The 27,991-nt window shown below is 42.9% G+C and overlaps 4 protein-coding genes across 4 annotated transcripts; 2 read left to right on the forward strand and 2 right to left on the reverse strand.

The window, feature by feature from the left end:
• Positions 1-2,692: 2,692 nt before the first annotated feature.
• On the reverse strand, positions 2,693-4,686 carry zmat5 (zinc finger, matrin-type 5). The gene is made up of 6 exons (XM_084687896.1): positions 4,547-4,686; positions 4,079-4,227; positions 3,859-3,921; positions 3,689-3,769; positions 3,134-3,242; positions 2,693-3,022 (listed from the first exon to the last, which is right to left on the reverse strand). Exons 2-6 carry the CDS (start codon positions 4,203-4,205, stop codon positions 2,866-2,868), a joined length of 537 nt encoding a protein of 178 aa, XP_084544022.1. The 5' UTR covers positions 4,206-4,227; positions 4,547-4,686; the 3' UTR covers positions 2,693-2,865.
• Positions 4,659-5,518, forward strand: uqcr10 (ubiquinol-cytochrome c reductase, complex III subunit X). Its single transcript, XM_084687897.1, has 2 exons — positions 4,659-4,842; positions 5,178-5,518. Exons 1-2 carry the CDS (start codon positions 4,702-4,704, stop codon positions 5,223-5,225), a joined length of 189 nt encoding a protein of 62 aa, XP_084544023.1. The 5' UTR covers positions 4,659-4,701; the 3' UTR covers positions 5,226-5,518.
• A 1,923-nt stretch (positions 5,519-7,441) lies between these two features.
• On the reverse strand, positions 7,442-15,285 carry LOC146236954 (scavenger receptor class F member 2-like). The gene is made up of 12 exons (XM_084686415.1): positions 15,186-15,285; positions 14,125-15,011; positions 13,741-13,802; positions 13,535-13,636; positions 12,785-13,304; positions 12,098-12,316; positions 11,769-11,897; positions 11,445-11,548; positions 11,125-11,239; positions 10,825-10,928; positions 9,904-10,056; positions 7,442-8,795 (listed from the first exon to the last, which is right to left on the reverse strand). Exons 2-12 carry the CDS (start codon positions 14,223-14,225, stop codon positions 7,651-7,653), a joined length of 2,754 nt encoding a protein of 917 aa, XP_084542541.1. The 5' UTR covers positions 14,226-15,011; positions 15,186-15,285; the 3' UTR covers positions 7,442-7,650.
• Positions 15,286-15,371: 86 nt separating this feature from the next.
• On the forward strand, positions 15,372-27,766 carry prodha (proline dehydrogenase (oxidase) 1a). Its single transcript, XM_084686416.1, has 14 exons — positions 15,372-15,816; positions 16,623-16,831; positions 19,663-19,697; positions 21,085-21,234; positions 21,596-21,660; positions 21,826-21,942; positions 22,260-22,339; positions 22,598-22,679; positions 22,994-23,086; positions 23,947-24,093; positions 24,674-24,849; positions 25,047-25,145; positions 25,565-25,653; positions 26,509-27,766. The coding sequence occupies exons 1-14, from the start codon at positions 15,457-15,459 to the stop codon at positions 26,697-26,699; spliced, it is 1,893 nt and encodes a 630-aa protein (XP_084542542.1). The 5' UTR covers positions 15,372-15,456; the 3' UTR covers positions 26,700-27,766.
• The last annotated feature ends 225 nt before the right edge of the window (positions 27,767-27,991 follow it).

Genomic DNA, 27,991 nt, shown 5'->3' on the forward strand with positions numbered 1-27,991 from the left:
ATTTGCATATTTTTGTGGAATGAGATTTAAACTCCACACTTCACGCCTCAAATGTTCGTGTACACAGCATCATTCTCCCCTGAGCTTTGCATGAAACTATGTAGAGTTTTTTTTTTTTTTTATCGGATTGGATATGGGAACTCAGCCTACAGGTACTGCATTACTGAGAGCAAAAGAGCAACTGGGGTGAGGCCAAACCCTCATTTCCCCTGAGCCAATGCAAAACCTATCTTGTCTCTTAATTAAATGTTAAGACTTTTGACTCCCATGTCGGGGGGAGAGGAGATGTGCCTAGTTTCAGTAATGATTCATTCCGGCATTTTGGACTGCATTCTCATGGTAGGTGTACATAACACAGCATGGTGCAGACATTACTTAATTATGACAGAAATACATTATCATTCACCACTGTATCTTTCCTGCCTATCATTACCATAATTATAAACTTATATATTTCAATAACATTACAAGTGTAGCGTAGTTGGCATATGTAATATATAGTGCTGCTCCAGCTTAAGTGTAGTACTACTAATCATTGGTAAAAAAAACAACAACATAACTAATATTGTGTGTCAAGACAGTGTATGCTGTATGCTCTGCATAAAAGTATGTGCTAAATGACTAAAATGTAAATGAACCTCTAAATTAACACTTGGCTGAGTCTGCCTACATTCTCATAAAAACACATTAAATACAATTTCATAATGCCTCAACTGAATAATCATCTATATTACCGTGGTGACCGTACAGTGGGAGACCATAATAAATAATAACAATGTTGACATGTATAATAATAACAACGTTATTGACGTTGAAGGTCGCCAGTTTGATTCCCCGGCCGTGCCAAATGACGTTGTGTCCTTGGGCAAGGCACTTCACCCTACTTGCCTCGGGGGGAATGTCCCTGTACTTACTGTAAGACGCTCTGGATAAGAGTGTCTGCTAAATGACTAAATGTAAAATGTATTAAGAAGACTTCAGCTGAATGAGCAATGAGGAAACATTTTAGTGATGACAGATACAACAATACATGAAATGACACTAGGCCAAGCTGGTATTCACCAGTCCACAAGCATCTCTCCTCCGTTCTAGGGGAACATGATCACATGATGGCAGCCAGAACCCTGATGTTGTCTTCCCTCGGCAAACAACCGACTGGGATTATTAACTGGTCATGTCTTGCTTTCGAGGTTAATCTGCATTCAGCCATTAAACTCATTTGAAAGGCGATCGCAGTGTTTATAAACAGACAGTCATTATAGAAGACCGCCACCATCACTGTCAGGTGCCACATAAAGAGAAACCATAATGAATGACACTGACGGCTTCTTTACAACCATGGTGCCATAACAGCTGGTACGTCTCCCAGACATGGCTGTCCCTGGATTTAACACTCAAGAACAATAAATACATGCAAAACAAAGCTACAATTATTCATGCAGCTTACTTAAACAGAAAATCTATCTATTCATCTTGACTATGTGTTTAATCTATCAATCGATTGGTCGGCCCATCCATCCCATCTCTCTCTCCCTCTCTCTCTGTCTCTCTCTGTCTCTCCGGCTCTTTCTCTGTCTCTCTGTCTCTCTCTGTCTCTCTCTCTGTCTCTCTCTCTGTCTCTCTCTCTCTCTCTCTCTCTATATATATATATATATATATATATATATATATATATATATATGCTAATTTATTGTGCTTCAAAGTTTGAATTCAGTATTCAGCACAGCCTGCTCTCACTGGTAGAGGTGAAGGTCTTACAGAGCAGTGGAGATGGTGAAGAGGAGAGAAGCAGATAGAAAGGGCACAGTGAGTATGTGCAATTAAACACCCAACTGCTCCTGCTGAATACCAACAGTGTGAAAGGTAGGGCTGGTGACAGCAACTTTAGGTAGAGACAGTTGTAGATTCAAGTAGTCTTGACATTAACTTTACTATAAATCTCCTTGTTTAAAATATTAATTTTTGGTGTGTGAAGAGATTGGATTTCCCTGATGGATATTGGAGTGATAAATCAAACCAATCAGAGGTGGGGATGGCCCGCTGACACACTGAGGCTGAGACAAGTCATTTACTGTCATCCTATTTGGAGGATGGGATCCCTCACGGATTAGCTCCCCTTAAGGTTTAAAAAAAAAAAAAAAGTTCATTTCTGAGTTTTCCTGGGAGCTTTTCATTGTCTTCCTTGAAGGTTTGGGTTGGTTTAGGTGCAGTTCTATGGGCGTGTGTGAAGCCCTCTGTGCCATTGCTTGTCAAAAAGGCCTGTATAAATCAAATTTTATTTGATATCACCCAACTCTATACACAAAGCCCTTGCATGTTTCATCACAGGTCTCAGGTTGCAATACCGTAAGCCTGGCCATATTATTCCTCATGGCAGAGAGAGCCCTTTTACATCACTGAGGGATGTCATTATCATCCTGGCATCTTCCTCAGGGAACCAATCTGGAACAAATGGCAAGTTCTGTCAGGATACGGTGTTCCTGATTGCTATCTGCTTCCCTGGCAGAAGAGGCGGACAGCAGAATGGGACCATCCCAAGAGTGACACATGGCTCATCGGGACGTCCTTGACGGCACATCATTAGGACGGCAGTCACAGAAGTCCATTAGCGCCATGAGTATGTAGTTTAATCGACATTAAAATGGAAGCATTTCTGTTTTATCTATGTAATTACACAGTATGACTGCACGCGTTAAAAGGTGAGTACAAAAACGACTTTTTATTACAAAATGGTCAACATTAAACGACGCAAAGAGATGTTCCCCATCCACGTAAAAGTTTGCGGACTCCAGTGACTGGTAGCTTGAGTTCTTGTGTGGATGACATACTGCCTCAGGACAGTAAGGCCCAGACAATGACCCTTCATTAACCCCAGTCACTGTTCAGATGGGCTTTCCACCCGCCACGGGGAGGGGGCTGGAGGGAGGGAGGCAGGTCAGGGATGGAGAGAAACTGTGTGGGGACGTCGTCCGCAGCTTGACCCTCCTCGTGGTCCTCCTCCTCCTCCTCCTCCTTCAAAACCCTGCAGGGGCGGGAGTTTCACTTTAGCACTTGGGAGAGAAATTCAATGGGTGGCCATCTAATGACACAGTGTGTGCGCGCGAGTTAGCGCAGTTAGCTCGTAGCCTCGTACCCTCCACTGCTCAGGGCAGCTCTCTTCTTCTCCCTCCTGGTGAGCCAGTCCTCTATGCTGCGCTCAGGCAGTGATCTGTCTCCGGGGGATTCCCTGTGATGTCTTTCCTCTGGAAGACAAGGGATCAGATGGCTGAGCGGTTAGGGAAACGGGCTATTAATCAGAAAGTTGCCGGTTCGATTCCCGGCCTTGCGAAATGACGTTGTGTCCTTGGGCAAGGCACTTCACCCTACTTGCCCCGGGGAGAATGTCCCTGTACTTACTGTAAGTCGCGCTGGATAAGAGCGTCTGCTAAAATGACTAAATGTAAGACAGAACCCATACCTTGTTATATGAAACTAATCTAGCCAATGCCATCCCCACGGCAACTCCCGTGGGAAGCGGATCGATTTGTTGAACGGACACAGAAAGATAAGCATGATTGAAGTCAACACAAATAAACCCATAAGTCTGGATTTCTACGAAAATATTTTTAACTGCCCACAAGGGATGTGGAGTCATGCATGCAACAATTTTGGACAAGGCAGACAGCACCATCTTGTGGAAGCAACTCACCTTCGATTTGTCTTTTCAGGTTCTCCATATCCCTCTCTGACATGTGAGAGAACCGGCAGCTGGGGCCAAAGCCACAGTTCCCTGACGCACAAGGGAAGTAAGGTTATGGATTAACATTAGTATGTTATCAAACTTCAGGGACCTTCATCTGGTCCTTGTGTTGGTCGTACCTGTCTGGAGAAACTTCCGGCAAGGCTTCTTGGCTTGTTCATCATACAGAAGGGCTGCAGTGTCTGTTGAACGAGAATGAATGTCAAGGTTTACAACTCAAACCAGCTACAAGCAGGAAAAATGTAGGCATACACCTTTTTCTACCTCAGGTTACAATTTAAAACAATTAAAATGATCTTGCAAGAAAATATTACACCCTCTGTGGAGTAAATAACTTGCCTCTGAAATGGTCGAACCAAGCTTTTTTTGATCTGTGGTGCTGAACTCCATTCAAGTGTTTTTTTCTATTGTGCATGTTGTCCTGAAAGGACCTGTCGCAGTAGTCACAATAATACCGCTTCCCCATGATGAGATGCTGCTCCCAGATTCTGTAAAGGCATCGCATACTGTAAATTACCCTCGTTTTTGCTCATAATGTGGGAATAGCTGACGGCCATAGTAGCGAATGGCCGTCAGCAACTCTGACAAAATGTAGGAAACGGAAAACATATTTGTTCAAAAGCCCCTACAGCATACAATGTAAGCTAGCTTACATTGAAAGCTAGCACTACGTTGGCTAACAAACAAAGTAATGAGTTTGTACATTTCTGTTAAGCTTTGCTATTTGATTATTGACTTCATTGACTAATAAAACAATTTTATTTTGTAACAATAAACAAAACATTGTGAATTTGTGCGTCTATTTACCTTATATAAGCGCAATATTACACATCCTAGGTTATATGTTTTGTTTTGTAGGGTACTCGTTTTACCACCCGGTTCGGTTGTGACGTTAATAGTACGTTTTAAGGTGTCGTCATATCCGGAAACTGCATTTCTCCGCCAACCACCCAGCATCCACCATGTCGCTAGTGAAAGGTGTCTACCACTTGCTCTTCAAAAAAACATCTACCTTTACTGTTACCATTATGGTCGCAGCGGTACTATTTGAGCGAATGTTTGACCAAGGAGGAGACGCTATATTCGATCAACTGAATCGGGGGGTAAGTGTTGTCACCGCTATTCCCAACAGACTCGTTGACCTTAGCTAGCCATTATGTTAGCAGGAAGCTAACGGAGGACACGGCGCAACAGCCCTGACTAATACTGTAACCGGCTCCTACTAGCTCAAAGCTTTTGGCCCAGTATTCCTGTTTAGATGTAGCTAACATTCCTAACCATCTTGTTTGTTTGACAGAAAATAAGTCTATAGCTGGGTTGTTGTATCGTCTAATCCTGGAATGCTAAACCCCATAATTAGCTTTTTGGTTTACTAGGTAAATGCCCAATGACAGTCTATACTATTATTAACGCCCGTGTTCTTAAACTGTATGTATAGAAACTCTGGACCCACATTAAGCACAACTACGAGAAGGAAGACGAATAGAATGCAGCCCAATGATGCGGCGGGAAGGAGGCTAACCCTACCGTTTCAACGTCCCATTCCTCCCGAGTATCTTCCAGAATCGTCACTTCGACATTGTTTTGAATGTCCGGCTGAAGTGTTGTCTTGTCTATCAGAAATCCTGTTGGGGTTAAAAGACTGATCAGATCATCATGGAAGAGTTTCCTGTTAACTTGTCCTCTCCCCTGCCATTGCTCTCCAGACTCCTCATCCTCTTAACCTGTAAATGTACTTTTAAATGACCTCTGTCAATAAATTCCAGATAAACCTTATAATATTAGTAGGTTTGGTGTGTTCTTTTGTAAATAATGGTTCTGTTAATATGGTGACATCGAACAACCATGTCTTTCTCATAGTACAGACACAACCGTTATTGTGCACCATTACCTTCTACTACTGTGGGATCAATAAAGGGCCTACAATAGCCACTTCTCCAGTACCTCTATCCAGTGGTTCTCAACCCTGTCCTCAGGGACCCCCTGTCCTGCTTGTTTTAGATGTTTCCCTGCTCCAACACACCTGATTCAAATCTCTCTCTATACCATGCTTAAACACAAGTATGTAAAGAGTATAGTAAAATTCAAATTTACACAATCCAGTTCAAATGGATAGAACTATTTTAGCTACTGTTATTAATATCAAATTGGGGTTGCTCTGCGTTCAAATGAAATGAATATTTGCATAGTATCTAGAATGCACATCACTCACATTTGAAAGGGCTTTATTAGTCAACAATTTGGAGGTGGATTCCAAATGGATTATTTCCTGATATACATTACCAGTCAAAAATGTGTCCAAACTGTTGACTGGTACTGTAAATCTTAAAGGTTAATGTAGACTCCTGGCGTTTCTCACCCCATTTGACCTCCGATCATGTGACTTCATGTTGGGAAGCATGGAGGGTGAGGTCCAGCAGATGGCGCTGTGTGTTCTGTGTGCAGTAAAAACATTGGAACAGAACATTATAATACAAATGACCAGTAAATTAGTTTGTCCCAAAGCAATTTGTGTTCCAAAACTTTAAAGACCCCACTTTAGGTTAAAAAAAAAAGTCACTTTCTTAAATTAACCAACTCAACTGTAATTGACAATCATACCTTTTTTCTATTCAAATTCACATATGTGTTGCTGCATTTCAAGAGAATAAAACGAAATAACGTGCAACACGTTTCCAAGCCTGTTTAGTTTCCTTTGCAGTTGTTTTTTTTTTTTCCACCAACTCAAAACGTTTTTTTTTTTTCTCTCCCAAGCTATGTAATGGCTACCAGATGTCAATGCTTTCATTGGGTGTCACTATGGTAACCACTGTCTCCCTGGAGGATTCTGGGACAGGATTGAGTTGGTGGTTGTTCCTCAAGGTCTGGCATGCAGTCGCAGACCAGGCTCCAGGGATATGTTTAAACTGGCAGTCAAAAAGCCATTCTGGTTCCCCTCTCACCACCAGACCACAGGCTTTTCCCACATGGCATCTGAATCTATCTTTTTTTCAATGAGCTGCACACACGCACTCTTACTAAATCCCAAAAGCATGGTTGTTAACCCTAACTTACCTTTATACTTCGCTCAACCACTACTAATTTACTTGCTCTGAAGTAGTCCAACCAGCATGATGACCTTACATGCTGAAGTATCATTTCTAATCATCTGCTACTCATAAACTAATCATAGTTGGAAACCCACCCCCACGCCTTTAACAAACTCTTTCCGCTGTTCTTTGCTTGTGTCAGTGTCAGATGTGAGCGTGTCTGAAGATGTTAGAATCGTCGAATCAGCACAACTGGCTCCAGCTCAGCATCTGGGTCTGATTAAACACCATACGATCTGTCGGCTTCTCTGCCACTTCCAAAAAAACTGCTCATGCAGCGCCAGCAGAACACATGTCAGCCACACGGGCCTGGACACAGACCCCAGACTGTTCCACCATCAACAGGCCCCTTGTCTCCATACGAGACCTCTGGTGGCTCCATAGTTCTGGTTGCTACGAGTCAATCTAATTGTGTCAACATAGGCTTCAAAGGTTTTCTGTTTATAAATATGAACACTTGCAGTATTTGAAAAAGTTCCGTATTTCTGAAATAAGATTTTTTTAGTAAGAGTGCACCGACACATTATACTCCTGAGAGTAAAGGAAACTTCATTGTGTTTTATTTTAATAAAATAAAATTTGAAATTAAATGAAAATGTACTATAATCTCTTGCATTCTTTATAGTATTTTTATTATGAATATTTAAGTATTAGAGTACACAAAATATTGAATATAAAGCATTGTATGAGAAAAAAAAGTTCTGTAAAAAATATTAATCCAGGGAAAAAACACCGTCTTATTTGCCAAAAAATACTTAACAAATGTATCCAGTACACTGTTAAAAAAAAATGAACAAAACAAAAAAAGACAAAACAAGGCCGTTAGTTTACAATCTGTGGCGGCATCACAGCCACCTTCGGCTCAGTCTTTGTTTTCAGGTCTGAATTTCCGTCCTTGCCCTTCTTTCTCGGAGGCTTTTTAATGGGTGTCTTCTTGACCACGAGGTCTCCCTTCTCGGGTCTCTCAGAGTCTTGTTTCTCCAGAGTCTTGGCTTCTTTGGATGGGGACTCTGAAACAGATCGCTGCAGGCCACTGGACGTTGATGTTGGTAGCAGGGCCTTTCCAGCTCCAAGGTGGCTGCTTGCGGAGGTCTTTTGGGGTGGTGTGGGCTTCTTCCTCTGGCCCTGAGAGAGGCCAGCCTCCTCGCTGGTCTTGTCTTCACTTCTGCTCAGGCTCTGAGTCTTCTCCTTCAGCTGAGCAGCTAACAGAGACGCAGCCTCTGGGTTGATGTGCGGTTGAATCACTTCTCTGTTGTTGGAGGAACTGGGACTTTTCGGCGGAGACTCGGTGGGCTCTGGAGTTTTCTTACTGACACGGAAGCCGCTCATTTTCCTAAAGACACTCTGTACGGCCCCGTTTATGTGGTCCAGCTGCACCAGACCTGAACTGTTTCTCTGTGTTTTCGTCTCCCCAGAGGCACTGGCCTCATCTATGCATGCAGCCTCCTCTGGGTTCACGGTCCTGTTTTTGCTGGATTTCTTTCCCGATCTCGATCTCTCCTCCACGGTTTCTTCCTGACTTAACTGATTGGGATTGGCCCCAGTGGCTCCGTGGATCCAAGAGACTTTGGGCTTTGTGGAAGGGTCCGGCGGCCTCGGCTTGACTCTCTCTGACGACGCACACTTCCTGTTTTCTTTAGGTTTGCTCCTCCCACCTTTGTTATCGTTTGGCTTATTTATCTGCTGAGGAGGCTGAGGGGCGGGGCCTTTGAGGGCCACACCAGCAGACTCGGAGCCACTGCAGGAACCCTCGCTCTCTGAGAACGGCTGGCATGGAAACGGCTGGCATGGAAACGGCTGGCATGGATGCTCACAGCTGTTGGCTGCTGAGGCCTGCTCAGCCGCGCTCGTGTCCTCAGGCAACGTCTCCACCTCGGAGACGCCGTCCACGTCCTCGTCATCGGCAAGTATCGTTGTCTCTGTTGTGTTGTTTCTGTCTTCTTTCCTTCTGTTGTCCTCGCCAGACTCTGGACGGACGGAGCAGAAGACAGGACGGAATGTTACGGACGTTGATTTGTCTGTTTAAAAGACCACGCCCCTATATCGTCATCTCTGTCGCCATGATCTTCTTTGAAGACACAAGTTTGGCTAATCATCCAATCACTCCTGACCTCAGCTAAAACTTAACGTTTGAAAGGAAGAGGTCACGATTTGACAAAGGCTTTGGTTTTCTATCAGTTTCCTGTTATTCCTGGCTCATGTTACTGGACTTCTAATGGGATGAGATGGCTTGATTAAAATAAGCTTATCTAAGTAAGCTGAAGTTTTAAGTAAACACCTCATCTGGATCTCAGCTAAGATTAGAACCGTGCCCCAGACAGGATATGAATGTTTTGTATCTGTTTACAATACAAATTATATGATTGAAATTAGGTCATGTATTTGGGTGATTTGTTCAAATAACCAGGACCACCTCAGTCGACAGCCTACACAGAATGTTCCTTTACAAGGGAACAAAGATTTGACAAAACGTCTACCGTCTCACTTATAAGTTTCTAGGATCACAAAGTGATTCTCCCTGTTGGAATGGCACTGCTTGGGAAATCAAGGCGAAATTTGAAATAAAGCGACCTTCGTTTCAAACAGTTTTTCATGATTAGCTCAACCATTCTATGCCAGATAGAACATCTGAATGTTTTAAGTGCCTACAACATGCTTGCAGCAAATACTGTCCCCAGAAAACAGGACAGCAGCTGTCATACAGCAGAAACACTTGACAAACTCTCAGCTTCAAAGACACTACACTAATCATACATGAGGTCACAGTGGGTGATCTTGAGCTTCCTAAACTGGTGGAGGTTAGAAAAGCCCCCACTTTTCTAACCTCCACCAGTCTGGGAATCTCAAGAGTGGGTGAATCAGGCTACCAATCAGAAGGTTGCCGGTTTGATTCCCGGCTGTGCCAATTACGTTGTGTCCTTGGGCAAGGCACTTCTCCCCCAAGGCACCTTACTTGCCTTGGGGGAATGTCCCTGTACTTACTGTAAGTCGCTCTGGATAATAGCATCTCCTGAATGACTAAATGTAAATGTAAAAGTTTAAACAAAGACAGAGAAAGCTGCATTGGTCACCCACCATCCTGGGGCACGGAGTAGACGGGGCTGTCCTCGGCGGTCTCTTCAGAGGAGAAGGACTCTCGGGAGGACCAGGAAGGGGAGGGCTGCTCTAATGCTGAGGGGGGCTCAATGAAACTGCAGTTGAACGTGTTTTCATGGTCGTGGTGCAACACTTCAAAAGGATCACAAATCAGACAACAACACAGTTAGGTTTTCCTGCATAGCCATATCAGGAAATATATCAGCATATTTTGCATATTTCATCAATACGTCCATGTACAACGTATAATGAGTATATTTTACAGACAGCATCAGACTACCCTGCCCCCTTTTTCCCCCTTTCATCCCCCCAGACCCACTACCCCAGTTCCAGTAGAGAGAAATTGCAGGTTGGGATAATTTTTGCCACTTCCTGTCAGGCTGTCCAGAGGGGCCCTTGTTGGAATGAAGGGAAACGGAGGAAGAGAAGAGGGGGGGAGGAGGAGAGGGTGGAGGCAGAGCGCAGCTACAGACATGCACACATTGACCTCATCACCACAGCACTTCCTCCCAAAACCCACTAAAGACAGAGGGGTAGTGATACTCTTATCCTCAACCCTGACCTCCGACTGTTTACCTGGCATGGGTGAAAGGTCCAAGTCTGACCTTAAGTCCATTTGATCAAGTCCCCCTTTGTACAAGTTGGTTTATACTCGATCGGGCACATTAAAAAAGCCCACAAGAGCTAATTTCCAGATACTAATTCCAGACATGAATAAGCAATGCGCTTCTGATCCTTTGATTTGCTGTGCTTGCTATATGAGCTATTTCGATGTCACTTTGGATAAAGGTGTCTTCTAAATTAATAAAACGTCAATGTAATATACAGAGTATTTGTGCAGTTCATCCAACAGCCAGGCAAGACGAGGAAATGTAAGCGTTTGGTACAGGCAATGCCTACCTACTACTTTGGGTAATTTCTGCCTCCTCAGCGGAATCCGAGGCAGCTTGGAGCTTATTCTAGTAAATCCACCACAGAGCTGTCTCTTAGTCTTATTCTCCGGGCTGAAAGGAATCAACAAAAAACAAACAGTGAATTCTCCCCAGAAATGTTGAACAAACACATCAAATCCCTTTAAGAGCAGAATAACTACACTGAGTCTGTCACGGGCTCATAAAAAAAACACAAGATAACAGCGCTTCAAAATCGAAAGACGCGTCGTTTCAGATCAACGCATGTTCTGGACTGGAGGGGCCTTACTCGTCGCTGTTCTTCTGCCTGCACAGACAGCAGCAGCAGAGCAGAGAGAGGAGCACGAGAAGCAGAGAAGACACAAGCACTCCTGCTGCCATCACACCCATTCTCTGGTTTGGCTCTGAAACACCAAAAACAACATGCTGAAAACGTTAATCTGTCCGTGGCGCTTGTTACCGTGAGCTGTAGCATAAACATGTAAAGTAATCTGATGGTTGTTTGGTTTTAAGGAATCCTTTGACTTATCAGGTAGCCGGATTCACTAAGAGGCAGGGTGTGCTTTTGTGTTATTGGCTGTTTGAGAAGGGAACACGGAGGCTTCTTACGTAGGTTACATGCTCCAGAAACGGGGTGGCAGTTGTTGTCGTGACAGGAACAGGTCTGGGCACAGTTGATGCCATATTGACCAGGTGCACAGCTTGTGTTACAACTGTTCAGAGACGAAGGATGAATCACACATGCACAACAGAAAAAAAGTCAAAATCATAAGTCACTTTCATCACTGGTTTTGAAACTTCCAGTATATGTTACATTTACATTTCAATATTGTATGTCTACACTATAGTGCAACAATAACATCCCAACTTCATAACTTCAGGATGTTATTTAATTCACTATCACAGTTAACACAAGGAATATTTTTAACTCACTGAGTTCCATGGAAACCCGAGTCACAAAGACATTCTCCAGTAGCAAAGTGGCAAGTCCCATTGAAGCAAAGCTTGCATTCATTGGCACAATTTTCTCCAAATGTTCCGTTTGGGCACTTGAATTCACACCTGTCGATATGAAAGTGAACACATTTTTTACTTAGGAATTGATACCTGAGTACAGAATATCATCTTTTTATAATGAAACAACAGTACTTTGCAAAAGTTTAAGGCACAAAAAAAATGTATATACATATATATTAATGAGTACGTATTCAATATGTATTTTAATGGAGTTTACATTTATAATCCGGATCTAGTTTCAGTACCTGTCTCCCATAAACCCAAGGTTACAGTGGGGGCATTTGCCATCAATGCGATTGCAGAAGTGCCCGTCTTTGCACGGCGGGCAAATGTCGTGGCAGTTCTCACCAAAGAATCCGGGGGCACACAACTGGTCACACCTAGTGCCGTTCCAGCCTCGCTCACAGGTGACACAGCGCCCCTCTGTCACCTTGCAGGGCTGCTGGCCTTTACAGTGGCCACACCTGCGACAAGCACAGGTACAATGCAGGACCTTTTAAAGTGTTTTGTTTCACACAGGGAGTGCTCATGATGATCAGAGTGGATCTGTGGAAACACTCAAGAATTCAAATGAACATACCTGGCGTTACATTTATTTTGAATTTGGGCGGGGACCTGAATGATACACCTTGAACGAGCACAATGTGTCAGGATATTTTTTTTTGTAGCTGGTGGCTAGTCTGTGACCAACACCATTGGATTTGCTTTCTTGTTGGGTCATGGGAAAGACGCCTACTGACTTTAGCTGACCAACACTATTGGCTACGCTTTTCTATTGGGTCATGGGAAAGAATATACTGTCTCTAACTGGGTCACACCTCAAAAGGGATGGCAACCACATTAGATCTGCATGCTCGGCTACCCGGTGACATCACCGCACATGCCGACACTGGAGCGCCCCGGCTGTGAGGCGGCGAGCGTGCGCGCCTTACCGGTTCCTGCAGTTCTGCCCGTAGAACCCGGCGGGACACGGTTCCTTGCAGAACTTCCCCCTGATGCCCGGCCTGCAGGTGCAGGATCCGTCGGCCTGGTTGCAGCGTCCGTGGATGCACTGGCACACGTTCTCGCAGTGGGTTCCCCAAAGACGCTCCCGACACTGGCAGCGGCCTGTCAACTGCTCGCACGGAGACCTGTTGCAGGAACACTGGGCGCTGCACAGCTGTCCGTACCAACCCTGATAGCACTGGCACTGGCCCGTTTTGGGGTCACAGTGAGAGTGGCTGCTGCAGTAGCACTTGTTGGAGCACGTGTCGCCCCAGAAGCCCTGGTAGCACTTGCACGCGCCCGTGTCTTGGTGGCACGAGCCCTTCTGACAGCCGCACGGGTGCTCGCAGTTTGGCCCCCAGCGATTGGGCTTGCAGGTGCAGGTCCCCGTGACGTCGTCGCATTGGCCGTTGGGGTGGCAGGTGCATTTGCCTTTGCAGTCAGGACCCCAGTACTGGGAGGGGCACTCTGCAGCAAGGTAGGAAGAAGAAGGAAGGGTAAATTCAAATATGACACTCTTCTATTGAAGTCTGTACATGACTCACACTGAGCCAACTTGTATTTAATATAAAAAATATTTAAAAAGTTAATACGAAGACATGTATAGTAGTATACATCAGTATTATTATTAATATTTTGGGGGGGATAGGCAACAAGAAAATTTATAGTTAACAAAACCAACAACAAAAGATACTTACTCATATCACAGGTAGCACCAAAGTAACCATGACGACAACGACATTCATTGGGGCGAACACAAAGTTCGTTCTCGTTGCAAGTGAAGTTACCCTCACAAAGTGCTGTGGAGACGAAGGCGGAAAGGATCAAAAACTTAAAAACACTTTACCTGTAATAAAGTTAGCATTTGAAAGTGTAAATGAGTTTTATGAGTCTATGTACACACGTGTTACGCATTCCTCTCCTAATTGAGCCCAACCACTGCAACATTGTAAACCTCCTTCAGATCTTATAAGAGAAGCAACATTTTAGTTAGTAGATTGTTGTAATTTAAGTAATTACAGTGTTATTACACAGATTGGGGAGCAAAGTAATGTAAAGTTACAACTCAAAAATAGCACATTCAACTCTACACCATGACAACTGCCAAAGTCACAACAAGATAAGGAGAAGGATACCGTGTTTATTTGTTATAGTCTTGTAAACATACAAAAAAACACCAATCTTGATATTTAACAACCAACATCACTTTTTGTTGTAAAGATTCTGTTGATTTTGCAAAGTGAAGTTATATATATAAAAACATTTTATTGTGTGAAAGATATCTTACCCAGATTCGCAAACATTTCTACCTCTGGGATTTAGTCCTTGACTCCAACAGAGAAGTACACTCAAAAGAAACACAGTAACTGTTATATTCCTTGTTCCCATTTTGATAAAGAAAGCATCACTGAGTGTTTTCCAGGGAAAACAGACAACCTTTTTTTCCAAGCTCCACTGACACCTCCTGCTTTGAGTTTAACAAAATATTTGCCCATGCAGCTCTCTGTTATCAAGAGCTTTCCATGCGCTGAAGTGTGAAAGAACTGACGAAATGTTGCAAAAACGTGCAACTCTACCAGCTCCCAAAACTTCCAGAGTGGCAGAACAGCATGGAAGCCCTCCTCCGAGTCCTCCCACGCCTCTGGGAAGCAACTGTCCAATGACGGCATCGCAGTCTGAGACTCCCGTCATCCTCAAAGACCAAGATACCGATCTTAAGTATTTTGTTTAAATGTAGACAACTGCCATCGTTTTCTATAGCTATTCTGTACACATTATTATTATTTTGACAAGAATAGGAATTAGTTGCTGACTTGAAATTATACTTCAACATATAATTTCGAAGTTGGCAAACAATGATGGCATAACTGCAACCTAAAGTAGAGATATGAACGACTATTATAAGAAGTAGGCCGACTAGTTTTGGTTTAAACATGAAGTAATTACACAGATACTATGTAAACAATGAATACGTCAACTGATACACTGAAAATGTGGTCAAGGGCTCCCTCTGTTGCTAAAAGATTGTGTCTCACTCCATGTTACAACAGTCCCCGAGTCTGAAAAGCTTTATTTAGTAGGCTAAAGCCATAAACTGCAGGTTATTCTTCATGTTCACAAACGACAAGGCGCCACATATTTCCAAACTGGCCACCACAGGGATGATTTGATGTCCTGTAGATAATTGTAAATAAACCTTAAAAATGCATATTTTAGGATGTATACAATAAACCACCACAAAAACGCATAATGCTCGGCTATGGTACTTTTGCATCGCACCAGCAGCGTGAAATTAACGTGCATATAACCATTAAATAAACAAGTAGTCTATTTAAAGTACTTATTTACCATGCTGTAAACTTGGCCTCTGCGCCACGCTATATAGGGTCTACCACGAGCCTAAGCGCTGGTTGTGCTGGCTGTGATGAGGTAGTTCCTGAATAATAAGTGTTCAGTGCGTCAGAATGAGTTTTATCCAATCGCTGTGCGTGGTGCCCGTGCTTTATAAAGATTCTCGCCGCAGTCCCTGACTCGAGGAAGTTCTCCATCAGTTGATTTTTTCCGCGTGTACTCTCGAGACCAGAAACTTTAACTTCACTTGACTTCCATATATTAACTGATGTCTTACACTAAATTAGTACCAGCTCTAATCAGGGCAAATTCGGAAAATGTCAAGAGAATACGTTTTTCTTCGTGTCCTGGGAGGTTTCGGTCAACCGTTGCTTCAACGCAGAGGACAGAGGTTCAGGGTGGGGAAAAAGACCCACGAATTGATGGTCACTGTACGGTGGCGAAACCGGTTCAGGTTGACCTCATAAGCCAGACAAAAAATGCTGCAGATGCTCACACACTTAAAATTGCAATTGACTTTGAGAACACCCTGGAAGCGTACAAAAGTAAAACCAACATCGAGCTACTGAGAAGTCTTCTGGTGTTTAAGCTATGTACATTCGACTTCCTCGTTGACAAGAACAAGGAGGTAGGAATCTTGATATCCATCCTTTGTAGGCTACAATGGCACTGTTCAGGTTGGCTACTGACTAGGTACTTGATTGTTCTGAACTGATGGTATTTAGTTCAGAACAATCAAGTACCAAGCCATATATATATATATATATATATATATATATATATATATATATATATATATATATATATATATATATATATATATATATATATATATATATATATATATATATATACATATATATACATATATATACATATATATACATAAACTGTGTATATGTATGGTTAACCATTGGTAATGGAAATCAATGTGTAAAAAAAAAAAAAAAAAAACAAGGTCAAAAGTAACGTTTTGGGAATCAAAACGTAAGATAAAACTTTTGTTTACTCGGAAAATACTACTCTTATCATGTAATTTGCATTGAATATGGAGGCTAGATTACCTCAATACTTCTTCAAATGAGGTATTTTAAATAACATTGCCCACATGACACACTGTAGAGGGAGTCAGGTAGCTGAGCGGTTAGGGAATCGGGCTAGTAATCAGAGCTGGTTCGATTCCTGGCCTTGCAAAATGAGGTTGTGTCCTTGGGCAAGGCACTTCACCCTACTTGCCTCGGGGGGAATGTCCCCGTACTTACTGTAAGTTGCTCTGGATAAGAGCGTCTGCTAAATGACTGAATGTACAATGTAAATATAAGTGTGTTGGAAGTGCTCATTAGGTCCTATCATGCCCAGTAACGTCAAAACTGCCACATGGGTCTTCTACTCAAACTTGGACAGTACCTTCATTCATTTGTTTTTCATATACAGTTGATGAACCTCACCAAGAAGGTCTTTGGCCAGCGACTGTTTGAGAAGCTGATGAGGATGACCTTCTACGGCCAGTTTGTGGCAGGGGAGGACCATAACACCATAAAGCCGCTGATCCAGAAGAACCAGGCATTTGGTGTCGGGGCAGTGCTAGACTACAGTGTGGAGGAAGACCTAACCCAAGAAGAGGCAGAGAAGAAGGAGATGGAGTGAGTTTTTTCGGATACATTATTTTATCAAACTGAATGTGACACGTCATTTGTTGATAGCCCATTATTATTGAGGTGTCCTAAGCACATCCTTAAGACTGCTAAGGGTAGCCTGGATTTCTTGTTAAGGATGTGCTCTTGTTTCACTTTCAGAAAGCTAGCTCAAATTGCTCAGTCATTGACTGACGTAACAACAATCATTCTGAATTTGGCTGTTGCATTTGGAATGATGAAACTTGGCAGAAAATGTAACAGTGACCAATTCAACAGTTCACTATGACATCACTGTCCGGTTTGGACTTGTACTTTGGAGTAAAACCCGTTAGGACTGGTTTCAGCTGCCCATGATAAAAGCTTATATCTCCAGCACAGAGAAAATGTGTTTTATGCGTAACAGGCCTGTGTGCAATTACTCTTACTAGATTGATATTGACAATCTTGCACATAAACATCCCAGGCCATTTTTCAGGTTGTAAACAATTACTTAAAATCCCTTGAATTGTTCTGCCTATACCCAGTGTTTATTGGCCAGCCTTGACTGACCTCTTATTCCTTATTGGTTGCTTCTGGGGGGCCTGTTTCAGCCACTCTGTCACAGACTGCTGTCACATGAGTTGGCACATGGCAGCCCTGTGATGTAACACCCTTTCACAGGAGGCTAAGGGGGTGCAGCTTTATAGGAAGTGTTTTGAAAGGACCTAGGGAGTGTATATTTGGGAAGGGATTTTCTTACACGATACGCCCACATTCTAGCTGTGCTAACTGAACACTGAGAAGGTCAACCAAAGAATGTTTTCTAAGAACATACACAGCTGCAGCTTGGATGTTTACCTTAAAAAAAATGCATTTGCATTCTGATAATACAGATGGAATATGAAAAACATTTCCCAAAATATGTCAAACTAAAATCATGACATTTAAAACCATTACAAATGTAATTCATATCAAATTGTGATGAGAGTAAATGTCATGAATAACATTTAGGCATTGCAGACTGTATAATACGTTTGAGGCAAAGTGACTGCAAGTCAAATGTCATGGAACACACTGGATTGAGCTTGTCTTGTCGGTTACGTATCTCCGTTAGTTACGGAACACCCACTCATTACACAGGAAGTCATTACACTGGGTTGCAGGTGTCTTAGTATTTTGGGTAACACATTAGTTACTTTAACCCTGAACCTGCATTTTATTTTTATAGCCCTTTTGACAGGTCACATGTCACAGAGGGCTTCAGACTTGCCCAAATAACTGCTCCCAAACCAACTTAAGTCCCTCAAAATACACGGAACGAATGACCCAGAGAGGTCGTGCTCATGTACCAACGCAATTAGGAAGGAGTTGCGACAGAGATCTCTTGGATTTCACCGGGTCAAAAGATGAGAGGGTTAGGGTAGTGAAAGGGTTTGCTTTTGCCTGATTGTACAGGAATGTTCCAGATGAACAAACACATTCAGGAGTCTTGGAGATTACATCTCATTCTCTGTGCCCCCTACTCTCAACAGTTTGTCTCTGGTGAATAATTGAGATAAAAGTTTTTGTTCAAACTGGTAAGCAGGTTTTGCATAATGCTAAGCGCTTGGGAGCGGCCCATACAGGATATTCTTTTTCTGTGTATTGTGGGTGACAAAGCTAACGTGTTTGCACAGTTTATAATCCAAGGTCAGAATACAAAAGGTTTTACTTAAAGGGTTTCACAATGCTGACCCTGTCACATGCTGGCCTGATTGAAATGTTGACACACAACCCAAAATTGTACTTGTTATCAGAATCAGAATGGGGTTTTATTCGCCATGAAAGTTTGCACAGACAGGGAATTTACTTTGGCAGGAAGAAGCCTACCGAGGCAGCCATTTTCTGCGCCATCTTATCACTAATGACTGTTATATTTATAATGATCCCAGGTCTCTCTACATATACACTAATGACTGTTATATTTATCATGATCCCAGGTCTCTCTACATATACACTAATGACTGTTATATTTATCATGATCCCAGGTCTCTCTACATATACACTAATGACTGTTATATTTATCATGATCCCAGGTCTCTCTACATACAACACTAATGAATGTTATATTTATCATGATCCCAGGTCTCTCTACATACAACACATTTGGGGTGGTCAAATATTTCTAATACATTGCTCTCTGCCAAGAAGCCTTTTACTGTAAAAAAGACCTCTCGAAGTGTTTTAAATTCTAAAAAGAAATAAGAACAGATTATTTGCTCATTTGTAAATTGCTAGGTTTGATTGGAAGATCAAATATTACAAAATGTGTCCTTATAAAATGTTTTGTGTACTTTAGCAGATTGATACAAACTGTACTGTGTGCTATTGTTTGGATGAACATCTTACTGACGCACACAGACGCACACGCACATTCAACCCTTGGACTTAGGGGGACCCTTGGCTCGGATACATTACCAAAGACTCACACGCATAGCTGATCAAATAACAGACTGTTTGCCCTTGTGCATATAGCGTGAGTCTCTCTGCTTGCTGCCAAACATGCCAGAAATAGAACACGAGGGTGGTCACCCTGGATGGGCTGTGAAACGCCAGGCTCAAACCAGGCGTGACATGAAACGTGATTTGCTCAAGCACACCTTGCTTGGCTAAAACATCGTTTTTGCAACTCAGTTTTCCATGCTGTCACCTGATTCGCCTGGTCATGTGTTCACCGGTTCATGTAGCTGTCGCTCGTGTCATGCACCTCATCAGCCAGTCTAAATACTGACCTGGTGCATGCGGTCCTGACAGGACTTCATCCATCCATTCACTATGTGTTACTCATCTCTCTCTTTCTCCAATCCCCTCTCTTTCAGTGCATGTGTATCTGAAGCAGAGAAGGAAAGCCCAGGTGTGTATTCATGGACTCAACTCGTACAATTTCAATTCCATTCTGTGTCATTCATCGATTTATTTGCATGTGATGTGTTGCCAGCTTTAAAATCTTCAACAGCTTAACAGAACCCATGCAGAAAACTCCACAAGTCTCCTGAAATCTAATTTAAATGTGTTAAATGAGAGCTTAATACATCAGTATACAACAGTCATTATATAAATGTTTTCCAATACAATTGGGAGGATACTTAAAACTTAACTACACATACGTTATGTATGTTTGTACATACTTTGTATGTATACTTTCAGTAGAATTGTTTTACACTTAGTAAAACAGCATGAACTAGATTTCAGGGCTGCATGCAGCATGTTGATGGTCCAACATGACCACAGCGAATATGGCTTGACCAAGGTTTTAGTTATAATAGGTATTATAACTCAACAAAAGTGAAGGATGTACCAGTTAGTTGTCTTAAACACATCTCACTGACCATTCTTTGCAACCATTCGTAAAAGTACCTTTGTGTAATTCCGGACGAAATATATGTTACCAACCTCTTGACATTTCAAGGTGGCTAGTAAGTGTATTTTGGGGTTTCGAAGAGAGGCCCCTCATCAACGTGCCTCATGTTAACATGCCAGTGAGAGGACAGCCTGGCAGGCTTGACTGCCCCGGCACAGCCTGCATTCCTAGCGCCCCGACTCCCCCTGCTGACATGGAAGGACACAGAGTCTGGCTGACATGTGGGTTTGCTTGATGGCCCAGGCTGGTTCTATCTGGCTGTCTCCTGAAAGCAAGCTGGAGCAGGCCAACGAGGGCATGCCTGTCATAGAGTTACAACGCAGATGAGGCCGTGGTCAAGGCGACACAGACTCTGTGTGTCGTATATACCTTTCAGTCTCCTCTCCCTTCACGACTTTAATATGGCAGAATACACTTTGGAATATCTTGTATATCTTATCTATATGTATACAGTACATGCTGTATGTATTAAAATTGAATGTTTTTTAATTATAAGTCGATTCTATATATTTTGTCCAGAATTACACAAAGCAGCTTTAACAATTGTGAAAAGGGTTAGCTAAGCTAAGTTTCCAACAACAACCAAAAAAGGCTGATAGTTGCTTTGTTTGTAACCTGAATCTGAAAAAAAAATTGAAAGTCACATCTCTGCTTGGGAGCATTTTACCCAGAGACATTTAACCATCCCAGTACAAACAAGACTGAACAAGAAGATCTCTTGGGATCTGTAGGCTACAATCATATAATTCAGGTGGTTGTGTCAACAGGAAAACAGAAACCTGCTTGTGTGTTGTCCTGGTGATGTTATGCACTGGTTAGACGGGTACAGAGTCTCGTTGCCTTCGTGACGTCACACGCCATTGTTGTCCTTCTTCTCCAGGCGTTGGCCATCGCGAGAAGAAGTACAAGGCCCACCGACAGTTTGGCGACCGACGCGGTGGGGTGATCAGTGCCCGGACGTACTTCTACGCCGACGAAGCCAAGTGTGACAGCCAGATGGAGACCTTCCTCAACTGCATCAAGGCCTCCGGTACGCTGTTGCTTCTGTTCTTTTGAGCTTAGGGAGGTATTTACATCCTCAACTGATTCAAGGCCTGGGGATTTGAATATAGTGGTGGACCACGTAGTACAGGTTTGCAAGTGATTTAATTTAAGGCAAATGTTCAGTGGACATTTTGTCCTCATCTGCTTCAAAGTCTCAGGCAGGAGACACACCAGAGGTCTGGACACTAAAGTTATACTCACAACAATGTTACACTACTAGATCTTTTGCATATAATAATTATTAAAATAATAATAACAAAGTATTCATTCAGTAGACCTGCAGTTAGGTGTTCTAACCACTGAGCCATACCTGACCCCCCGGTACTTTACACACATGTGGTTCCCAGGAGGGAGTTCTGTAGATGGATTTTCTGCCATTAAGATGACTGCACTTGGTCGTCCTCAGTTCCTGGTGAGTGTTGACCGTTACATTCAACTGCCTTCAGTTCCATCATAATTGTGTTAAAGTTATTTAAAATACTATATAATATATAGTCGTATTAAAATACTTTTGGGGAGTTATTTCCTCTCGGTTAGATCTTTTTTTCCTGATCCTCTTTGTTGTTTCCTCCACCAGCTCCAGTTCTCAGAGGTGTTGGTCAAATGGAGGCAGTTCTTCAACCTGCTCGCAGCACATCAAGGCAAATCGGACATGGCAGCTTTGGAGCAGAAACTGGACCTGGGGCAACTCAAGGTAAGCAAGGTTGCCCTGGGCAACAACTGAAAAAAGGGTTGTTGTGGAAACAGACTCTGCGTGTCTTGCATGAGCAGGTTCGCTCTTAGTTACCTGTTGTCTTGAAGCCCACCGTTTTGAATGTTTCTTGTCAAAAAATGCTGTGAAGATGCCGTTGAAGTGTGAAGGCTAAGGAGTGTCATTTATTAAGAAAAAATAATCCCCAAAACTATGTTTCTTTCTTATGAAAGCCAAAACAACTATACCCCACCACTTTTTTACATTGTTAACCATTATCTATATGATATTTAGTTATACATTTTCATGTTTCTCTTCAGGATAGTTTGACTAAGTTGGGGGTTGGGGCCAGAGATGACATTGAAAACTGGTTTACAGGAGAGAAACTGGGCTCATCAGGGTAAGAATCTCACCCCTCACCCAAAGAGCACGTACACTAGTTCCTCCTTACAGCAGTTTAAATCACACTGTAGTTGTTATTTAGCATTATAAAGAGCTTTTAAAGGACCACATATCTTAAGCTTGAGTAGCTTTTTTAATCTTAAGAATAATAATATTCCTAGTATTATTGTCATTAACAACAAAAACAACAAATATTAATTCTTGATTGTTTTTATTATTCTATGTGCTTATGGTTCTCCACCCTCTCATGTTCCAGGACCATAGACCTTCTAGATTGGAACAGCTTGATCAATGACAGAACCAATATCTCCAACCTGCTCATGATTCCGAACTTTGAGGTGAGCTTAGCTAATGGACCACGCATTTACATGCAGAGGTTAAACAAAATAAAAGGTAATCACTTAAGTAAAAAAAATCAACATCAATCTTTGTGTTAGTCTTGGTTATTCAACCATGCCAATGTTGAGAAAATGCAAATGGGTTTGGGACAGGGTATATCTCGGTGTTAGTGAATTTGACTGTGTCTCCACATGGATGTCGCTTTGACTAAAAGTGTCAGCTAATTTAACACATTATTAGTATTATTTGTATTAGTGTTTATTAAAAAGCTCAACTTACAATATGAAGGATGCATGCTTCTTCCGCCCTACAGACAGGCAAGCTGGAGCCTCTGTTGAATAAGTTCACCGCCGAGGAGGAGAAGCAGATGAAGAGGTTGCTGCAGAGAGTGGACGTTCTGGCCAAGGTACCGTCATCACCACATACAACAACCCATCACTTGCATGGTTTCTGATACAGTGTGTCAACCCAGATTTCACAATAAAAGTCCCAGATTTCACATTTAAAGTCTCACATGAATACATTCTCACATAAATAGCCTCACAAAAGACTAAAAGAACCAGTGCATTACTGATGAACCAGGGTACTGTTATGTGTAACAAAAAAAAAATATATATATCCCAGCTAATACTATACCTCTTTTAATTAAGTTAGTTCTCATACACCAAGTTATTTTCATTATCACAACCTATTCTACAGAGTATAGCTCAGCGGTAGAGAATTTTACGACAGAACGTTTTAAGTTGGAATCCCCCAGGTATGTTGCGATAGATAAAAGCGTCTGCTTTGTAAACACATTAATACACAACATCCACCATAGAAACAGTGACCTGGTGGCCCAGTATTTTCAAATGATATTGATTTGTCTGGATTCCTGGGTTTCCGCAATCGTTCCTCGGGCCAAACTCTGAAAGGACTACTACACAGCGTATCCCAGCCCTGTTTACTCTGTAATCGCTGTGGGAGACCTGAGAGGGGACCACCTGGAGATTGCACCAGCCAAAAAACAAAAACGAGAATCTGCATCACCTGACCAAACCAAGTACCTCAGGACACAAACAAACAAACACACGCGTGTTGGAAGCCGACACGCCAACACCGTCAGAGTCTCACAGTAACACATGTATGTCCCAGATACATGCGTGTACACAGCTGGTGAAGCGAGGATGGATATTTTCCCCGGGGGGGGGGGGGGCGGTGGGTGGGGGGATGTCACGCGGTCGTAGGGGAAGGAGAGGTGACCGCTGTGTGGCTCTGGTTTCTCAGTACGCGATGGAGAACGGGGTGAGGCTGATGGTGGATGCAGAGCAGACGTACTTCCAGCCCGCCATCACCAGACTGACTCTGGAGATGCAGAGGATCTTCAACAGGGATAAACCCATCATCTTCAACACCTTCCAGTGCTACCTCAAGGTATGCCCCCCCCCCCCCACACACACACACACACACACACACACACACACACACACACACACTACACTGACAACAGTCCGTGTTGGCCCTGTGTGTGTGTGCCCGCTGAATACACAGAGTGAGCATCGTATCAGCCTCTAGATCCATTTAGTAGTAAAACCATTGTGACATCACTTTCCACTACAAAAGCAGCTATACCACCATGACTTGGCACATTAGAGTGTGGCCCGCAATATCTGCAACACTTCTGGTTTTATCACGCAATACACTCAAGGTTATGATTTCATATGACCAGAATAGCTGTTACTCATCTACCATGTTTACAACAAATACAATAGACCCATGTGACTTGAGATCACAAGGTGTGTGGAGTGTGTCTATGTGTGTGTGTGGGTATCATGTGTTTGTGTGGGTGTGTTTATATGTATCGTGTGGGGTGTGTTCATGTCATGTATGGTGTTTGTGTGTGTATGGATATGTATAGTGTGTGTGCATATGTATCATTTGTGGTGTGTGTGTGCATGTATTGTGTGTGTGTGTGTGTCCTACACATAGGTGACCCCCCTCTCTGTCCCCACAGGAGGCCTATGATAACGTGTCAGTGGACGTGGAGCTGTCTCGGAGGGAGGGCTGGTTCTTCGGCGCCAAGCTCGTCCGAGGGGCGTACATGTACCAAGAGAGGTCTCGGGCCCAGGAGATCGGCTACGAGGACCCCATCAACCCCGACTACGAAGCCACTAACAGGATGTACCACAAGTAAGTTCCTGTAAGGCGCTGGGTGAGCCTTATCACTTTTCACATGGATCTGTATCCACTCCACTGCTGTGTGAGTCGGTTGTGTTTGGGAGTCGGTTGCTCGTGAGTCGTTTGCTCGTTTGAATCAGTCGCCTGTGGTGAGTCGGTTGGGGGTGAATCCAAAAGTGAACTACCCTTCTCTCCCATCTTCTCTGAAGGTGTTTGGAGTACGTGCTGGAGGAGATCAACCACAACCGCAGGGCCAACGTCATGGTGGCGTCTCACAATGAGGAGACAGTCAAGTTCACCCTGGAAAAGTAAGACCGCAGTCTCTCTCATGAGCCACTGTACAGAATGAGAACTCCAAGGGCAGGGGTATAGCTCAGGGGTTTGCTGTAGAGCCTGTGGCTGCAGATCAAGAGACCCCGGGTTCAATTCCCCCCTGCGCGTCTTTGGATGAAAGCATTTGCCATGTTAACATCCAGAACATAATGACAGACAATTGAACGAGTAATGACATCTCATCTGCTTCATCTCATACTCATACAATACCACATGGACAAAGGAATTTTGGCCTGTGGTTGGAGAAGTCAACTGCAGGTCACGGGGTCACAGGTTCAAATTCCCCTTGTAGAGAATGTCACTTTGGCCAAAAAGCATGTGCTCAATGAAAACACGAGAGGAGCCCATGTGTTCCTCTCTTGTGTAACTGGATGGTGTTTTTCTCTCACACCAGGATGAACGAGATGGGTCTGTCGCCCACAGAGAACAAGGTCTACTTTGGACAGCTGCTCGGCATGTGTGACCAAATCAGCTTCCCACTAGGTACTGAATGTAAACAATTGATTGTTGCGTAAAAATCACAGGATCTTTCGTTCAAAGGTGGAGCTTTTTCACCCCTGGAGACTTGAGGCCTGTTGCAGGCACGTCCTTTCAAGTTGCTCCTGCAAACAGTATTCTAGATATTGACTTCTCGTGTTGTTGTTAAGAAATGATTTTTTTCCCCCCCCAAGACAACTGCCAGGAATAGGTGTAGCTTAGTGGTAGAGCATTTGAATGCAAATCAAGAGGCAGAGATAGGAAGTAACAATACTTTGTTACTGTACTAATGTAGATTTTTGTGGTATTTGTAATTTAATTTACTATAAATTTTTCTGACAACTTTGATCTCACTCCTTACATTTTTGACACAAATATCTGTAGTTTCTACCTCTTAAATGTTCTAGCCAGGATCGCTAATTTAGTTTTAATCTAATTTGGGCAAGATCTCTCTCCTTTCACTGTGTGTGGAAAAAAAGTTGGGATTAAAAAAGTTTAGAAAGGTTGAAAAAATATTTTTTTAATAATTTGTTTTGGGGGGGGGAGATGTAAGAAAATGTAAGAAGAAAAAAAAACTTTTCAAAAAGTTTTGGAAAATAATTTCCTAAAGGTTAAATATTTTTTGAAAAAAGTTAAACAAAAAAAGTGTTGAGAGGTTGAATTTTTTTGTTTAGTTTTTCAATTACTTGAGTGAAGGATGTGTGTCTTTTTGCCATCTCTGTCAAGAAGTCCCACTTTCAAATCCGCATTGTATGGCTAAAAGATCCGCTAAATAAAAACAGTACCTGTGTTTGTCCAGTTCTCACTGGCTCAAGTCAGGCAGGTTCCTCTTACACCTGTGTTTGTCCGGTTCTCTCCCAGGTCAGGCAGGCTTCCCGGTGTATAAGTACGTTCCGTACGGACCGGTGAACGAGGTCATCCCCTACCTGTCGCGGCGTGCCCAGGAGAACCGTGGTTTCATGAAGGGCTCCCAGAGGGAACGCAGCCTGCTGTGGAGGGAGCTGAAACGCAGGCTCGCCGGCGGGCAGGTCTTCTACCGGCCCGTCTACTGAGCGGACAAGCTGACCAATCTCTCCCCCCTTCAGCCAGGATGACCTCCGTCCTCCATCCAGGCTACCTCCATGGAGTATCCCCCCCCACCTTCACCCCACGCTGACAGTCTCCCTCCTTTAACCAGACTGACATCCCCCTCCATACACACTCTGCCCCACCCATACCGATGGTCTCTCGCTCTATCTCCCCTCCACCCAGGCTAATTCACCCGATCCTTCCAAACATTCCAGTCTTTAACCTTTACTGTACCTATGTGCCTATAGCAGAAAGGTCTAACTATTTATTGCATTGCTGAGTTCAACTTTGTTTTCTTTAAACTTTAGCCGTGACTTATTGGTGTATTGAAAATGCCTCTGCGATTTGGCCTCATCTTTGTGCTCTCAGAATGATCTCTGTAGTTTTGTTTTGGTAGACACTCCTAACAGACTCGCTGCCAATTTACTTAATAATAATAACACTTTATTTATATAGCACATTTCATACAAGATTTGCAGCTCAAGTTACTTTACATAAAAACAATAATACAAGTAATACAAGTAATAAAGGGTTAACTGAACACAGGCCAGTCTTTGTGGTTTCCCAATATAAATAAAAATGTGACTCTACAAAACACAGGCCGCAGTCTTTGCGGTAATCCAGAACACAAAAGCCGCAGTATTTGCAGTATCTCGTGCCCCAGTCTTTGTGGTTTCCCAGTATAAATTTAAAAAAAATCAAAATAACATGTTTGGTTTATGTCAGGGTTCTATAGTTCTGTATGTCCGTACTGTGGCAACTGGCTGTTGCTTATAAATGCACTGTAGCGCTGTGCAGTAGAGTTTACTCTTAAGTCTGACTGAGAATGAGCCAAAACGTCGACTTTAAAGACTGCTTTGGGACCTACATTTGTTAACCGTGTTAAAGTTTTGTTTAACCCATGATTAACCCATGATTGTCTTTTAAAAATGTATATAATATATTGAATGTACAGTTTTAATTGTTGGGTGAGAGTTTTTTGTGAATGATATATGCATGTGTGTACGCAAGTTTTGTTTCGCTGATTATTAAAATACATTTAAAAAAAAGATTCAATTAGAGATCACCTGTGTTGTACACATCACGTATCCTGGACAATGTTTTCATCCAAAATGTAACAGTTGTGACTGAGTGTAACTAGACCAGACCCAGGAGGGATTCAAGTGCGGAGGGTGTTATTTAGACACAGGGTAGTCAGGGAACAGGCAGAGCTTGCTCAGGCACACAGGTCCAGGCAGACAGGGCTATAGACACAACAAATCATAATCTGAGTACA

Source organism: Hypomesus nipponensis, chromosome 22 (assembly GCF_054491055.1).
Source record: "Hypomesus nipponensis isolate SF chromosome 22, ASM5449105v1, whole genome shotgun sequence".
NCBI lineage: Eukaryota > Metazoa > Chordata > Actinopteri > Osmeriformes > Osmeridae > Hypomesus > Hypomesus nipponensis.

What these genes read in the sequence shown, in the direction of transcription:
- LOC146236954 (XM_084686415.1), bottom strand. Translation starts at nt 14,225, where the DNA reads ATGGGAACAAGGAATATAACAGTTACTGTGTTTCTTTTGAGTGTACTT. An exon ending in AGAAATGTTTGCGAATCTGG is followed by an intron (nt 13,803 to 14,124) that starts GTAAGATATCTT and finishes TTCTCTTATAAG; the next exon opens with ATCTGAAGGAGGTTTACAAT. An exon ending in GGGCAGAACTGCAGGAACCG is followed by an intron (nt 12,317 to 12,784) that starts GTAAGGCGCGCA and finishes TGCTTGTCGCAG; the next exon opens with GTGTGGCCACTGTAAAGGCC.
- prodha (XM_084686416.1), top strand. Translation starts at nt 15,457, where the DNA reads ATGTCTTACACTAAATTAGTACCAGCTCTAATCAGGGCAAATTCGGAA. An exon ending in TCGTTGACAAGAACAAGGAG is followed by an intron (nt 15,817 to 16,622) that starts GTAGGAATCTTG and finishes TTTCATATACAG; the next exon opens with TTGATGAACCTCACCAAGAA. An exon ending in GAGTGGACGTTCTGGCCAAG is followed by an intron (nt 23,087 to 23,946) that starts GTACCGTCATCA and finishes CTGGTTTCTCAG; the next exon opens with TACGCGATGGAGAACGGGGT.
- zmat5 (XM_084687896.1), bottom strand. Translation starts at nt 4,205, where the DNA reads ATGGGGAAGCGGTATTATTGTGACTACTGCGACAGGTCCTTTCAGGAC. An exon ending in TTGGTTCGACCATTTCAGAG is followed by an intron (nt 3,922 to 4,078) that starts GCAAGTTATTTA and finishes CTCGTTCAACAG; the next exon opens with ACACTGCAGCCCTTCTGTAT. An exon ending in GCTGCCCTGAGCAGTGGAGG is followed by an intron (nt 3,023 to 3,133) that starts GTACGAGGCTAC and finishes CCGCCCCTGCAG; the next exon opens with GGTTTTGAAGGAGGAGGAGG.
- uqcr10 (XM_084687897.1), top strand. Translation starts at nt 4,702, where the DNA reads ATGTCGCTAGTGAAAGGTGTCTACCACTTGCTCTTCAAAAAAACATCT. An exon ending in TCGATCAACTGAATCGGGGG is followed by an intron (nt 4,843 to 5,177) that starts GTAAGTGTTGTC and finishes CTGTATGTATAG; the next exon opens with AAACTCTGGACCCACATTAA.